The sequence below is a fragment of the Callorhinus ursinus genome, unplaced genomic scaffold (genome assembly GCF_003265705.2).
Source record: "Callorhinus ursinus isolate GAN/ISIS: 27379988/994484 unplaced genomic scaffold, GSC_fseal_2.0 scaffold1, whole genome shotgun sequence".
Taxonomy (NCBI): Eukaryota; Metazoa; Chordata; class Mammalia; order Carnivora; family Otariidae; genus Callorhinus; species Callorhinus ursinus.
The window spans coordinates 93484721-93501511 of NW_027397063.1; the positions used below are offsets into that span (position 1 = coordinate 93484721).

General features: G+C 39.3%; 1 protein-coding gene across 1 annotated transcript in view; it reads right to left on the minus strand.

Moving 5' to 3' along the window:
* Window positions 1–16791, minus strand: part of PPM1L (protein phosphatase, Mg2+/Mn2+ dependent 1L) — a 290579-nt gene that overhangs the window by 77571 nt on the left and 196217 nt on the right. Inside the window, exon 2 of the mRNA XM_025879490.2 lies at window positions 14475–14649. Coding sequence (XP_025735275.1) covers window positions 14475–14649 — 175 coding nt within the window. The remainder of the gene's footprint in view (window positions 1–14474; window positions 14650–16791) is intronic.

Below are 16791 nucleotides of genomic sequence, written 5' to 3' on the forward strand. Positions count from 1 at the left end.
ATCTAGCCACAGGGGCACCTGGGTGGCTCAGTGGGCTTGGTGTTCAACTCTTGATTTCAGCTCAGGTCATGATTTCAGGGTCCTGAGATGGATCCCCCTGTGGGGCTCTACACTCAACAGGGAGTCTGCTTCAGATTCTCCTCTCCCTCTGCCCCTGCCCCTGCCCATGTGTGTTCTCTCTCTCTTTCTCTCTCAAATACATAAATAAATCTTAAAAAAAAAAAAATCTAGTCACAATGAAGCAGTTTCTAGGAAATGGGGGAAAGTTACTTGTTAGTTCCATCCACATTCTTCTTGCACTAACACTGACACGATGAGAGACGCACTTGTTTACTGCTGCTTTCTCTAGGAGCAAAGAATCTGAGGTGGTAATTTGGTAGGGAACGAGAAGCCCACAAGCATGGGAAATTGTGGAATAGTAAAAAGTGGAAAAGACAGACAAGATATTCAGTGACTTCTTCCTTTTTGCCTCTTTACTTTTTCTCTACACAAAAGAAGAGGCAGCCAAGAAGCAATAAAGGAGAGGAAAGTTTACTGAGGGCAACTGCTGGGTCAAATGTAAAAATAATTTCTCTAGTTATTCTATTCATCTATTTTAAAAATGTAAAACAGAACAGGTCATCAAATTAATAAATATAAAAAATTTAAATGTGATGAATTTTAGAACATAGCTAAAGGAAAGAAACAAAGAAAGAAAAATAAAGTCTGGGAATGAGGAAGGAGAGAGAGAGAGAGAGAGACAGAAACTACTACCAGCTACAGAGCAGCGCCTTCATCTTGAAGCAGTTAGGATGCTGCTGTGAATACAAAGCTGCAGTCTCACACCTGCAGACATACCTGAAGACTCTGGCCCAGATGTTTGCCTCCACGCCAAATTCTCATGTTGAAATCCTAATATGATAGTATCTGCAGGGGGGGCCTTTTGGGAAGTGATTAGGTCCCGAGGACAGCAACCTCTGGAATGGGCTTAGTACCCTTTTAAAAGAAGCCAGAGAGAGCTCCCTAGCCCCTTCCACTGTGTGAGGATGCAGTGAGGAGTCAGAAGTCTATGAGCAAGAGGAGGGCCCTTACCGGATCATGCTGACATCCTGATCTCAGACGTTAGAGTCTGCAGAACTGTGAGAAATAAATTTCTGTTGTTTATAAGCCACCTAAGTCTGTGGCATACGTTATAGCAGCCTGAAGGGACTAAGACACCGGGCATTGTGTCAAGAAGTTCTAGAAGGAAAGGTCCTTGTGAATGAGAGGAGTCAGAAGTTAATATTCAAAATATTTAACAACTGATACATTGATGGCATTGGCACTGGCCAAATGAAACACAAGCTGCAGTTGTGGGAAAGAACGCTAAGTCTAAACAGTCCTAAGACCACCCTAGTGCTGAACACTCCAGCTCTGGACTTAAGGGAAGCAGGATGAAGGTATGGATGAGAAAATGAGAGGATGGGTGATAATAGAGAAGGGAGGCGAAGGAGTTGGCAGAATTAAGAGTAGATATTTTTACAACTCAAGACTGTGGTAGCTAACCTCTAAGATGCCCCCAGTGATCCCCACCTCCTGGTATTCATACCCTTCTGTGGTCCCCTCCCACACTGAGTTAGGATTGGTCTTTGTGACCAATTGCATATGGCAGAAATCATGGTATGTCACTTTCAGTATTAGGTTATAAAAGACTGCCGTTTCAATGTTGGGTACTCCCTTGCTCTCTCTTAGAGGGAAGCCACGTAACAAACAGCCTTATGGCGAAGCCATGGGGAAAGAACTGAGGCCCGTGCCAAGAGCCACATGAGTAAGCTGGAAAGCAGTACTTCCAGCCTCAGTCTTCAAAGATTGCTGCCCTGGCTGACAACTTGACTACAACTTCACAAGAGAAACAACCAGAATTCTGGATCTTCAGAAACTGTGTGAGGTGATAAACAGTTATTGTTTAAAGCTGCAAAGTTTTGGAGTGATTTGTTATGCAGTAAGAGATAACTAATACACAGCATTAGGAAAAAGCAAAACCCAAAACAGAGTACCAGTACACTTGAGGAATTGCTCTTCCATTCAGGACAGCACAAGGAAGAAAGAGGAGGTTGACAGAGTCAGTATTTTGCTGGTTTCTGTTGTGTCCTGTGTGGGAAGTTAGCTTATGCACAGTAGCAGATAAGTAATCCTCTCTACCATGAAGGGGTTTGAAAAATGCCCCTGTATACCAAACTAAAAATATTCAAGTTAGGAAACAGCAAAGGTAATAACAAAAGGGCCATCACTGTTAGAGCAGCTACCCTATGTCTGTCATTTTCCATACATTATCTTTAATCCTCATAAAAAGCCCCATACGGCATGATATTATCATAAGGAATTATCTTGAAGCCAGTTTAGCTTCAAATCCTAGGCTCTTTTCATTATGCTATACCTCCTTGCAAGAAAATCAGCAGAGGTTTGGCTCTAGTTCGGGAAAGAGAATCAGACTAAACGGTCAAGTAAAGCAGCAAGTCAGGTGACTTGTCAGACACAGGAAAATCAAACTTGGGTGAAGCAGAGGCAACCACCAGGAAGTAAGATCAGAAAATGGTGAATCCAATACAGATTCAAAGATTCAAAGGGACACATGCATCCCGATGTTCACAGCAGCACTATCAACAACAGCCAAACTACGGAAAGAGCCCAAGTGTCTATCAACAGATGAATGGATAAAGAAGATGTGGTATATATAGATACAATGGAATATTACTCAGTCATCAGAAAGAATGAAATCTCACCATTTGTAGTGACATGGATGGAACTAGTGGGTATTATGCTAAGTGAAATAAGTCAGTCAGAGAAAGACAAATACAATATGATTTCACTCATATGTGGAATTTAAGAAACAAAACAGGTGAACATAGGGGAAGGGGAAAAAAGAGAGAAGGAAACAAACCATAAGAGATTCTTAACTATAGAGAACAAACCAAGGGTTGATGGAGGGAGGTGGGTGGGGGATGGGCTAAATGGGTGATGGGTATTAAGGAGGGCACCTGTTGTGATGAGCACTGGGTGTTATATGTAAGCGATGAATCACTAAATTCTACTCCTGAAACCAATGTTACACTCTATGTTAACTGACAAGAATTTAAATAAAAATTTGAAACAAACAAACAAAAAAAGAAAATGCTGAATCCACATCAACTCACTGCCCATGAGTCCTGTTCTCTTTCAGGTGAACTTTTTTTTTTTCCCCAATAAGGTTAGCTCTCACTGTACACTGGTACCAGTGCTGGTTAAGGGCATAAAGGCTTCCAAGAACCCTATGGTAGAAGCCCTGGAGCCCAGGTGTTCATTGGCAGGGTACTGAGTTGGTCTCACTACTGACCTTCTCTGACCTTGACATTGAGTTCCATGATGATGACCTTGTTGCTTAGTTCCTTTCTTGATTTATTCCAGGGATATACATGACAACTTAGGGGTGAAAAGCTTTACTGAAAACAAGCAGAATGCTTCCGGCCTTATTATATTCTATTTCCAGCATTGAAGACAAGGGGAAATGTACTAAGAAGGTTTGTATAGTTTTATTTATTTTTTGAAAAATTAAAAAAAAATAGAAAAGGCATGAACAAAGTTAAAAATTCGAACAATACAAGAGGATAAAAATTTAAGTCTCCTTCCCCAGCTTCTCCTCTCCAGAGTAACCACTGTTGTGAGTTATCTATGGAAGGTAATTAATTTTTACACAAGTGAAAAGTAGGATCTCACTGTGCCACTCAGGTTGAACAGCCCAGGTACTTGAATTCATTAGCCATAAAAATGAGGATTAGTCAATTATTCTGGTTTGAGCTGGGAAGCCCCCAACTGTTACATCAAAAAAAATATCCTCTCCTTTTGTCTTCTGCTGTATGTAAGATTTTTCTATAAATCCATTTGAATACTCTCTGCATTGGATAGAGCCACATGCTATACTAGAGCTTTGAAAAACATGAATAATGTATCCTGGGCTTTTACAGATGGTTGTTGTGCAAGAAATGACAATAAGACAAACTCACATGTGTTTCCTATGAAGTTTTCTTTAAGATTTCATTTGTTGTGCTCATATGGGACATCTCCTACGTACCATTTTGCATCCTCTTGGTCCCACCTCTTAACCTGGCCACTGGTGCAGGGACTGGTTCAGCCCAGGTACAGCCTTGCCCTGAGCCATTTCTCACTTGCTTCCTTCCCAGGAGCTTCCCTGATGCCAAGGAGTGGGAAGCCTGCCACACTCAGCACTCAGGCACAGGTAAACCAGAAGTGCGGAGAAGTTCATGTCGGTGGTGCTACCGTTGACAAATGGAGAGTGGGACTAGTAGCTAAATGCTTCCCCTTTCACCTCCTGGTGGATGGTTCTGGGATGCAGTTCATAAGCTTTCTTTGTAGGCATAAGCAGCAGTCACCCTCTGGGGAGGCCAACTCCATAATGAGTCCTCATATTAGCTTTCCCTCGTTTCTCCCTTCCTTTGCTTCCTTTTTCACTCCCAATGCCCTTCACTCCCATTCTTTGGGATTGCATTCCCAAATTAACTATCTTCACCAAGGCTTTTGTTCTAGGCTCTGCTTTAAGGGAACCCGGGCTGAGATAACGTTGTTCAATGTCCTGTTTACACGGTGCCTTTTGAAAAAGCTCCAGTACCAGAAGAGACGTTGACCCCATTGAAAAACGTTTTTATTTCGTCTATTCTTCATGGTTAGTACATTTGCTGCCTTCTCTTTTTTGGCCTTGCTTTTCTATTTTTATTGGAACATCATTATTGTATGTGTGTATCTATTGATTGTATGTAAATCAAACTGTGAGGAAGCAAGTAGGATATAAATAACAAGAGTGCCATTTGTGTTACCTCCTTGAGCAAGAAGGACTGAGATCAGAGGAACAGAAAGCCCAGACTCAGGTAAGGAAGAAGCCAGTTAAGGTGTCATTTTGAGGCAGGTCTCACTTAGAAGATGGATTTATAGAGACAACAGTCAACATTAGCAATAAATTCAAAGGGAAGGGGCTTCGAAGTTGACCATCCTCCCCATTTCTTAGACTCTAGGCGCTTAGCCAGAGCCCGGTACACAGTGGCTGTGTGTGTTGAACAGTGTTTGTCCCAGTGATCTCTCTGTGGTTGATTTACAGGTCCCTTGGACTGATTACAGAACGACAAGAGCACATTCTGGTGCCTCTAGAGGGGAGGTACTGCAGAGATTCTTCATCACACTGGCCTCATCAGAAATGGCCTAAGCCACACAGCCTTGAGACAAGGACATTAACTAAAGAAAGAAACACAGAGAATTCCTCCGGGCAAGAGAGGGTGGCTAGAAAACAGTGCCTTTTAGAAGGCAATTTACCAAATGAAACTTCGGAATGTTTAGTAGCTCCCAAAGATTAAATTTAACATTCTTGCAAAATGACATTAAACAGCAGTCCAGCTGCCTATGATTACAGATCTTCTGAGTCTGAAAGTCAGCCAGAGGAGGCATTTTGCTTACATCTCACTACTGCAAATGGACAGTCACGGTACATTAGAAATTCTGGCCCTTTAAAAACTATCCTATTTTTCCCTACAGACTGAAGGTTTTACAATTAACTTGGATCTCATTAAAATTTATTACAAGCATTCCAACGAAGTCTGTAGAATCTTGGTTACGAAATTCCAATAGTGCCGAGAGGAGGAGACACAGATAGTACCAGAGCCTGTCTCTGGCTGGCTGATGCAGTCTAAATTGTGACCACCTGGTACAATTATTTTCTTTGAAGTGTACACATTTTCTTCAGTCCCCGTAATCAAATACTACTTTCGAGCAGGTAATAACATTACTTCCCCTGTGGCAAACAATGACAACTTGATTAGAAAGATAAACACAGCTCCACTGAAATGTTTTAATCACTAGAGGTGGCACTTCCTGATTCTAAATCTCAGTGTTAGCAGGCAGTTTCCAGTATTCTCAGTAAAGTTCTTTAAAATTTAGAATTTTATTCTGCACACTACAAAACTTGGACCAATGTCTTTACAGAGTGGCTATGAGGCTTTCTGTTAAAAATGCAATTAGAAGTGGGGGATGGTGATTTTTTAAAAAATAACTCCCCACCATATCGCTTTTACAAAATTCAGTCTGAATTATCTTTTCTTTAAATTTCGGAGATCTCATAAGAAAAGAGGCAATGCTGACAATATATTGATGTAAGCTAATTAATGTAAACTAATATTATCTGGAGAGCAACATTTAAAATGTGGAAGATGGGGGCACCCGGGTGGCTCAGTCAGTTAAGTGTCTGACTCTTGGTTTTGGCTCCGGTCATGATCTCAGGGTCATGAGATGGAGCCCTGTGTAGGGCTCCACGCTCAGCATGGAGTCTGCTTGAGATTCTCTCTCTGCCCCTTCCCTGACTTGCACACGCATGTGCGCTCTCTCTCTCAAATAAACAAATAAATCTTAAAAAAAATAAAGTATGGAAAGTGATGCTATGGCAGAGGGCAAGAATAGGTAGTGGCACATAGTCACAGGAGAAAAGAACAAATAAAGCATTAGTCACAATAAGCCTGCCTTTAAAAATGCAACTGACATTACGGTTAAGAGGCTTATGGAATCTCTTATGATTTTCTGATTTAAGAACATTTCCTCCTCCCAAACCTAATTCCTTCCTCCTCTACACATTTACTGTCCTCCCAGCACACCCTCTACAGCACCAATTGCACTGTCCTCTAGCTCTATGTTTCTACTGCTGTCTGCACACGTGCGCGCGTGCGCATGCACACACACACACACACACACACACACAGACACACACCTGCAAGTGAAGGACCACATGGTCATCTGGGCATTCCCAGTGGAGGCACCATGCCTGGCTCGAAGGTGCTCAATATTTACAGACTGAATACATGAATAAACCAATGAATGTCAAATGAACTAAAGACAGAATCACACAATGGTAAAGCTGACAGCAACTGAAGAAGATACCTAATGCAATGTCCTTTTTAGCAGTGGAAGAAAGCAAGCAGAGAGAGGGGCAATGTCCCGTCATGGACATGGAGACCAGCCCCAGGGCTTGTGGATCACATTTTTGGATACTTTCCAACAGCTATGCCTAGAGTTTTCTAGTTTGTAGATGGCAAAGTCACTTTGTTACTACTCCCTGACCCTTATCTTTTGGCTTTTGAAATCCATGATAAAAAGGGGAAATGGAAGAATTTTAACTGAAATTCAAATTAGCATGGTTTAAAAGATTGTTATCGTTGGCCGAGAGTTCTCAGTTTATAAGTGGATTCTGACTACCTATTTTAGTCTTCGGCTCCCATTGTTACATGACTAATAATTGGCTGCATTACAAAAGTCCTCATTATGTTTTTGTTAATAGTACTACCATTCTCATCTTTCACAGACCTCCAAATTCAGGGATTCTATATGGTGATAAGAACTGAAACGTGGATAAAAAAGGGAGGCACCATGCTGGAAATATTAAAAGGTTATGTGAATGGTAACTATGGCATATCCACTCAATAGGTTATTATGCAACCATTACCGATTACTTTTCTGAGTAGTTTATAAGAGCATAGAGAAATATGACTACATTTCAGTCTTAAATGAAATATATATAATTGGGCATGAAGAACTAAAACCCAACAGAGAAAAATGAGTAAAAGTAATTATACTAAAGATGGTGGTTACATTTAAGTGGTAGAATTAGAGATTATCTTTTCTATTTTGCCATTTTAGAAAATGTCCTAAAATGTATTTCTATTACTCTTATAATGGAAAAATAAAAGATCTAATTTTTTACAGAAATTCAGAAGTTGGGGGGCACCCGGGTGGCTCAGTCGGTTAAGCATCTGACTCTTGATCTCAGCTCAGGTCTTGATCTCAGGGTCATGAGCTCAAGCCCAGTGTTGGGCTCCACAGAGCCTACTTAAAAAAAAAAAAGAAGTTCAGAAGTTGGTGTCAGAGGTCGCACAATGAATACTGAATTTCCCTTAATAAGTTTCTTTTGGGTCCCTGTTTTTCCCTTTTTTCCAAATCCTGTCACCAAGGCTCTGGCAAAAGTATCTTTTGAGCCCAGAAATGAAGTCTTGATTGAAGATATAATGTAAGGAAACCTTAGTGCTACTCCTTCCCTCAGGACATGTTTGAGAAACATACTGAGAAATTCACTCTATTTATTGGAGTGAAGAACTTCCTACACATGCCTTTTACTGCATTTCTTATGTTCTCAGAAAACCTGAAAGGGCCCTAAATAATTCACAGTCTCTTTCCTGGGTTTGGTTTCCCCTTGGGTGTTCAATTTTTTCCCCATGACAGTAAATGGCTTTCTTTTTGAGATCACGGATTACTCTGACAATAATGGCTCAATTAAATCGTAGGTGTAACTTCTAGGTACCGTCTATTTTAAGAAGAATAAAATAAGCTCAATAGGAGGTAACCCTCCGGCTACTTCCTAAACTGCTCAGAGCACATTCTCCACCCTTTTTAAAAGCTATTTATCCAAAACGTCCATCACAGTACTTGGTGTCTTCATGACAGGTAGCTTTGCTTGGTTGGGTACAGCTCCCGGGAACTTCTAATGCAGAGCTGCATCAGGGAATCACAAAGCCAAGGCTGAAAAATTCATTGTATGTGATTGCCTGACACTTGTAAGTGGATCTACAGGTCCCTAGGTTTAACTGATGCCCGAATGAACACAATAAACAGCCAGCTGAGTTCTCTCCTTCCCTCATCTGCACTATCTGGTTCACGTTCTACTTGTAAGTGCTCTTTCTACAAGGTGGAAACATATGCTCGTCGGAAAGCTATATGGGTTTTGAGTAAACTGTCAGAACAGAAATAAAATCCTTACTGGTCTTAGGTTTAACTCTGAGAAGAAGCTCTGATCAGTAACTTAGGCAACTGTGTCCGAGGCCTGCAGCAAGATGGCATGACTGGGCAGGCCGCCCACTACAGGTACACTTGGCTGTTCCCCAAAGGAGGTGGGCAGCTCTTTACTCCTGTTTCTCATGCCTTAGGGTTCCTGAGTGTGAGGCAGAGAATATCACTCTCAAATAACTGGGCCTACTCTCCTCAAATACAAGGCATTACAAGCCATACTATTTTATCCTTAACAAGAGAACATGTAGGTTATTTATTCATGCCCAAACTAAAAAAACAAAACAAACAAAACCTTAAAAACAACTTGAGATTATTTAGAGAAATATGAATAATATACCAGCATAAAAATAAATAAGAGGAAAGATTCCCTCTCCTGCGATTTCAGCCCTTCAACTTTTGCCCACTATGACAAATTAAGAAAATTTATGTTAATCATGTTCTGTGAGACAGTGTGAAATGCTATTTTGATCTCTTCCCAAATCATGTCACTGTTTTCTTTGAAAATGTCTGTATGTTAAGCCCAACCTACTGAAATGTGTATGAACCTGCACTTCAATTCAAATAAAAACATTAATAGATCAAATGCAAAACACACCCCACTTCTTACTCTGAATTTTGCTTAGTATTAATAAATGCTAATAAAAATACCTAAGCTGTCTTAATGAGGATCCATGAATGATGGCTCAGAACCTCTCCTTCCAAAATCTAGTTTTGCTTGACTCTTATAGTCTCATTCCCCATCCCACTAACAAAAGTATGTCTAGGCATTTTCATGTGCAGATGCCAGGAAAGCTGAGAATGGTTTTTTTAGTCACATATTTTGTACAGATCACACAGGTTGTGTGAGAAAAGAGAAAGACAGTAGAGCAAGCAGAAGGTTCAAGATGAAGCTAAATACAACCTTGCAGAAACTATGGCAACCTGACTTTTCCAGTGTCAAGAGACCAGTTACAGTTTTAGAAATGGAAGACTTCTACGAGATCCTGTCCAAGCCTTTTATTTAAAGATTTATTTATTTATTTAAGATTTATTTATTCACTTGAGAGAGAGAGAGAGAAAGAGTGTGAGCATGGGGAGGGGCAGAGGAAGAGGGAGAGAGAGAGAGAAACTTGAGCAGACTCCTCACGGAGCATGCAGAGTGTAATGCAGGGCTTGATCTCACGACCCTGAGATCATGACCTAAGCCAAAACCGAGTCAGACATTTAACCAACTGCACCACCCAGGAGCCCCTATGCCTTTGATTTACGGGAAAATGGGCCTTAGGGAGGTTTGGTGACTCACTCAAGATCATACATCTGGTTGGCAGTAGAGTTAGAATATAGTCTGGGTCTTTTGGTTCCAGGTACTCTTTCAATTATGCCACAAAACATCTTTATTCCTGTCAAAACTTAAAAATAAACCACTTTCTGAACTGGTTTACACAATTCCTATTTTTATATACAAAATATAATTAACATTCTCTGTGAATTAAGGTCACTACTATGAAGATCAACGATGTTAATTCTATAATATAGTGTATGAATGCTGATTTTGCAGAGTATAGTACAATGCTGGGAGTATGGCAACTGTTTTTATGGATTTCTGTGGATTTACTCTACTTGTATTCCTCACTGCCCTCAGTGTCTCTGCTCCAATTATCATCCCTTTCCCCCACCTTCTAATTCTAATTGTATTTTTTTTAAAGATTTTATTTATTTATTTGACAGAGAGAGACACAGCGAGAGAAGGAACACAAGCAGGGAGAGTGGGAGAGAGAGAAGCCGGTTTCCCGCTGAGCAGGGAGCCTGGTGCGGGGCTCAATCCCAGGACCCTGGGATCACGACCTGAGCCGAAGGCAGACGCTTAACGACTGAGCCACCTAGGCGCCCCCTAATTCTAATTTTAAACTCATGTTTTCTAAAGTCTATTCTCTAGAGTAATATGAAATGAAGAACAAATGCCCACCATATTCACTGCAGCATTATTCATTATAGCAAAAGCAAAAACAAAAACCATAAATGTTCAACATAGAAGAATGTTTAGTGACTAGTATTTTCAAGAACAGAATATTGTGCAGCCATTAAAATTATTTTCACATAAAGAGGTTTGATAATGAGGAAGCACTGATGTACTAATGTTAAGTGAAGAAAGCAGAATATAAAACTGCAGAATATCAACCATATTGCAAAAATGCTTTGATCAGAAATACACAAAAATGTTTACAATGGTAGGATTATTTATAATTACTATTCTCTTATACCATTCTACTTATCTCTATTTCTGCAATAAAAATGTAACACTCAAAGTCAGAAAAAGAATTTTAAAAAAGAAAATAATTGCATTGGAAAAATATAACCTAACTGATGAGAACAATATAAAATAAAAATATATAGATTCTAGGTGAGAATCTAAAGCCTCTGTTGTACGGGTTTGTCCATGAATTCAGCAACATGGTATAGTTGCAGGTGGCGTTTCCTTACTTCCCATTTCTTTACTAAATTTCAGGTATGTCAGGTTGCTGGATATTTGAACTGTGGATGAGTAAAGCATTAAGGTCTGTATACTTAAAGGAAAAGAGAGAACACTGAGAAGAAAAGACCAAGAAAGAGGAGGGAGGGAGAAAATGTTCTAAGCCAATGCTTTCAGACAAGCGTCTAAGGATTTTTTTCATTAATTGGTTTTAAGAAGTTTAGAAGCCACAGATGGTGGCAACTGTCATTAAGTCACTCAGACTGATTTATCAGTGGATGAGCATTAAAGACAAATTAACCTCTCTAGAGATCAGGCTAGTGTCCAATTAACAATTAACTACTTCTTCGAACCAGGAGAGCTGAATTAAGAATGCGAGAACATCAAAGCCAGGATAGCATGAGAAGCTAAGCAGTTGAAGCAGATGAGTGTCTTAGTGTAGGATGTTTATAACTGAAGGTACTGGATATATATATATAGATAGATAAATAGATAGTTTTTTCCCCAATTTTCTATCCCAATTCTTTTGTAATATGATGAAATATTTTTCTGTTAAATAGCAATATCTTTTTTGTATTTTCTCTTCTTTCTTTAAATGAAATCTTTAGTATATGGGTAATGGAGGAGGAGGCAGTGACCTTTTGATCTGACAACACGCAGTGACACTCATTTATTCATATACATATACTCAGCCCCCATAAAATGTGTCACCTCATGCAGGAATGACCAAGGGCAAACTGAGCCCAGAGTAGGTGATTTAACAAATAGATGTTGCTTGACTTCTCAAAGCTTCTGAAGATCATTTTTCAAAATTTCATTTTTTAAAGACTTCCCTCTGCCTTCACGAACATTATATGCCAAGAAAAACTCTTAAGAGTATTTTAAACTGGTCTGAGGGACAGACAAGATCCAAATCTGTTCTCATTCAACATTAGTAGCATTTGCAATATGATTTCTAAGGACTTCTCCAAACATGCTATGTTTTATTATAGTAACCCTGTGAGATATTACTAGCCCAACTTCATAGATGCAGAAACAGAGGCTCTAACAGATTAATTTGCTAAAGATCATACCAATATTAAGGTAGAGGGAAAAGTCCCCCAATTTAGATCTCTGGCTCCCAAGCCTGTATTCTTTCCACTGCTTCACACCGCAGGCTTTACTGATAATTTCCATGCCAAAGTATTTGCCCCTAAAGTCCACATACAGGGGTACCTCAGCAGACTAGTAGCTGCTTAACAACAGTGAAGGTGAGTGAAAAATTATTCCCAAAGAAGTTAAAATTGAGTGGGAGGAGGTTGAGCCTGATGTTCATTGCCACCTTGGTCTCCACTTGGGCCCCTTCATCCACACAGACTGTGTCTCTCTTCTCTTCATAAAACCATGTTCATCATTTGTCCTTCATGGTTTAAATGAATGCTGGCCCCAAAAGAATTCCATTAAAAATCTGAGCCACTTTCACTATTCCTTTACTCCACATCCCTCAGCTTAACTCTGATAGCGTGTAGCTATTACAGAGTGTTCCTATTCCCCAATTCCTCAGGAATTTTTCTCCAGAAGCCGTACACAGATGTGTGAGCTCCCCAGCTAGACTTTAAGCAAGATCTATGTTTTCTACATCTCAGATTCCTCCCTACCTTTTCAACACTCTTCCCCGTATCTCCCAACTGCCTAGGATTAACAAATGCCTTCTGAGGGAATGAGAACCTGCATGAGTATGGGGAAAGCCCAACTGGATTAGTCAGTAGGAGGCTGGAGTCCCAGCTCTACATCTAAGTGTGTGATTTCAGGCAAGTCTATGGGTTCCGGTTTTCTCAACATAAAATGGTTGTGGGAACATGAAGTGGGTGGACTACATGAGATCTATGATCTCTAAGATTCTATGAATATTTATATTATTTTGATTGGGTTGATCACAGCCTTACTTTATTTCATTAGGGATGAGAGAGGACATAAATGTGAATTCCAAAGAAAAGAATGTTAAAAACAAGACAAATACAGAGATCAAATAACTAGCCCCCTAACAGGCAGAAGAAAGCCAATGTGTCTGGAAAATTAATAAGCAAAGGAGAATAAGAAGGAGTAGAGATGCCTTGGGCTAGAAGTGTGGATCCTGTCTGACAGGGATGTAAAGGGCTTGGAGGGTGGAATGTAAATGGGAGCAGATCAGTAACTAGAAAATTGCTATAGTGGTTAGGCATATGTAGCGTGATGTTTGCTTTTTAAATCTGCTCTTCTGTTTGCTCTTCAAGCTTGAAATCAAATGTTAAGAATGTCAGCACAGAGAATGCTGAGATCAGGAGGAAGAAAATAAAATGTAAACTAACTTCTTTGTGAAACTAAAGACAGAAGTTCCTGGTATTAAAATGAGGATTAATATTACCAACGTTTGACCATTAGCAGCCTATTTTCCTATATTTTCCTCCATTTGGGAGGAGGAAGGGGTAAGTAATGACAATTTTAATCAGAATATTTCTCTTAAGTTTAATTTTATTAAAGATTTTTAAATTCCAAGTAATACTGTACTGGTTTCACTAAAATTGGGTTTTAGCTGACAGACCTTGTAATAGATTAAAATGGTGTTATAAGGAGGTCTGCCCATGCCTTGATTAAGAAACTCCCTTAGATGGGATGAATTTATGGCAGGGAGTGAGCCAAAGTCACCAGAGGGGTATTAAGGATGAGAATTTATCTGAGGAGCTAAAGGAAAAGAAAGTCAAGCCTTGAAACTTCAAGGAAAAAAAATGGTACCTCTTCAGAAAAGAAAATCTCTGAAATTAAAAAAATAATACTTGAAGCAAGTAATAATCCTGGGATTATTGGATGTAAAAGTTTTTAGTTGGTATCTAAAACTGAAGTGACACTTTCAAAGATTAAATCAATAAGAGTACATGGTTCATAAAAGGCCAGAAAAATTCCATTTAAAAAAAAAGCGAAAATTTTAAAGGGATTTGATTTAAGAGCCATTTTTAGAAGTCTCTTGATGAAATTTTTGATACTAAAACTGCAGAGAAGAAACTTACTGTTAATCCATGTTATATAACTTTGAATCCAGTCTGCCCTTCATCTTCTACCTCAGAAAAGGGCTTAAATTTGACCAAAGTCTATAAAGACATTTCTGTGGGAGCAAAAGTCTGTGTGTGTGTGTGTGTGTGTGTGTGTGTGTGTGTGTGTGTGTGTGTGTTAAAGACAAACATACCTGCTTCATCATAGGATACAGTCAATTTTTCTAGCATTTCTCGGTCAATTGACAGAATCTGCTGTTCAAGGATGGTCTGGTAAGACAGAACACTATTTTCTTTGTCCTTCTCGTAGTCCTGAAGATGCTGTTTAAGGGCCTCTGGGAGTCTCGATTTTACATATTCAGCTGCAGTCTGCAGTTAAAACAGGTAGAGAACCCCATTAATATTTCTCATCTTAGGCTTTTCACTTCCCCATGAAACCAACCCTTTAGACAAGCATATCCTTGTCATCATCAGTATTGGATTCCACTCTACTAAGTACAACGAATCTTCAAATAGAGAGACTCACAGACCTGTAGGAATTTTTTTTTAAGATTTTTATTTATTTTATTTATTTATTTTATTAATTTGACAGAGAGAGACACGGAGAGAGAGGGAACACAAGCAGGGGGAGTGGGAGAGGGAAAGGCAGGCTTCCCGCTGAGCAGGGAGCCTGATGCGGGGCTTGATCCCAGGAGCCTGATGCGGGGCTTGATCCCAGGACCCTGGTACCATGACCCGAGCTGAAGGCAAATGTTTAACCGACTGAGCCACACAGGCGCCCCCCTGTAGAAATTTTCTACCAGGTTTAAAGGTATGTAAGATGATGGGGGATTTGGTTTGGCATAGAAAGAGTTAATATTCAGCGTTTCAACTATTCCACTGAACTCTGAAGGCCCCATGATGGTAATTTTACTGGATATAAATCTGACTTGCCCTTGTCTAGAATGCAGAAGCTAGTCACTCATCCCAGCAGTGAGCCTACCTAAGTTATGGCATCCACATCTTTGCTTTGATGTTCTGTGCTCATTAACGCTTCCATGGGAACTCTTGTGAAGTGAATAGAAAGGAGAGTCCTCTGTTGGGGCTGATAATGGAATAATGAGATAAACAGAGAATGAAGAGATCTAAAACAATGATGCCCCTTAACCTGAAAAAAGAACTGTTCACCAATGTCTTGGCCTTTTATATATATGTATCTTACATATATATATAATTCTTAACTTGTTTTTTCTCTGCTACACAATCCGCCCAAAGCACTCCTAATTAATAACCTCTGAAATTACATGCAGTGATTTTTCAACCAGGTAAGCATGCTTCCATTTGAGGTAGGAAGAAGGCATGTGTACTTTGAAAAAGACCTCCCCAAAGATTCTGATAGGCTCTGCTGCTGGGCTGGGAGAAAACATACTCTTCTCCCTCCCAGTTGAGAATCACAGTTGAAAGTTAAACAGAACTGTAAGAGAGAAATTAAGTGACAGAGAGGCATGTGTGAATCAGGGGAATTCTGAAATTCTTAAAACATCTCTCCTAGGAACGCCAAGAGTTTGGCATCTCCTTGCAGACCAGTACTGCATCATACGCATAGGGTTTAAAGTTGATAAAATAAAGGCATATGTATATTGTTTAAAATTATACTCACAACTACTTGAAAATGTAAATAAAAGAAACTGTGAAAAAGGACTGTCTCTGAGATGTGCCTAGAAGACCCATCCACATAGTTTAATGTATTTTTAAAAATTCCTGTACAGCTATTAATTGCATAATTTAAGACAAGTTTGAGTTAAACACATGCACAGACATATATACGGTACAGGCTCATCAACAGGGGTTTGTTGTAGGTTTTTTTTTTTTTTCATTTATCAAACAGTATGCTCTATAACCTTTGGAAAAAAATGAGATAGATCTATATGTACCAACAAGGAAGAACGTCATGGTATTACTGTTAAGGTTAAAAAACAAAGTCACAGAATACCAGTGACAGTTCATCCTTTTTATGGAAAGCATACATATGTGTGTATGTTGTATTCTGTAATATCATACGTGTGGGAGAAGACATTGAGGGCTATATTCCAATTGAACAACATACTCATTTTTACTCTCCACATTTCTGTATTGTTTCAGTGCTCTTACTATTGTAATTTTTAAGAATTATCTTTAAAATTTTTTTTGTAACCTTCATAGTTTTCCTTTTAAATGTTAGCACAATTTAAGATAAAGAGAAGCTCGCCAAAACAATGACAACTGACTTCCCAGGAAAAGTCTACTGAGAAATGGTGAGGAAAAGTTATAGATCAGTTCTCAGAGTTGCCAAATACAGCACACAACACTTTTTATTTCCAGATATACATTTAGATTCCATAAGTCAGATGGAATTACAATTTTAAAATATCACCAAACATTGTTCAATTTCTCTGCCAGCCAGTTAGTGCAGAACAAATAAAATTATTCCATAAAATGTAAATGGACTCAGCACATTAGCACAGCATATTTAATTTTAGAATTTAATAACAA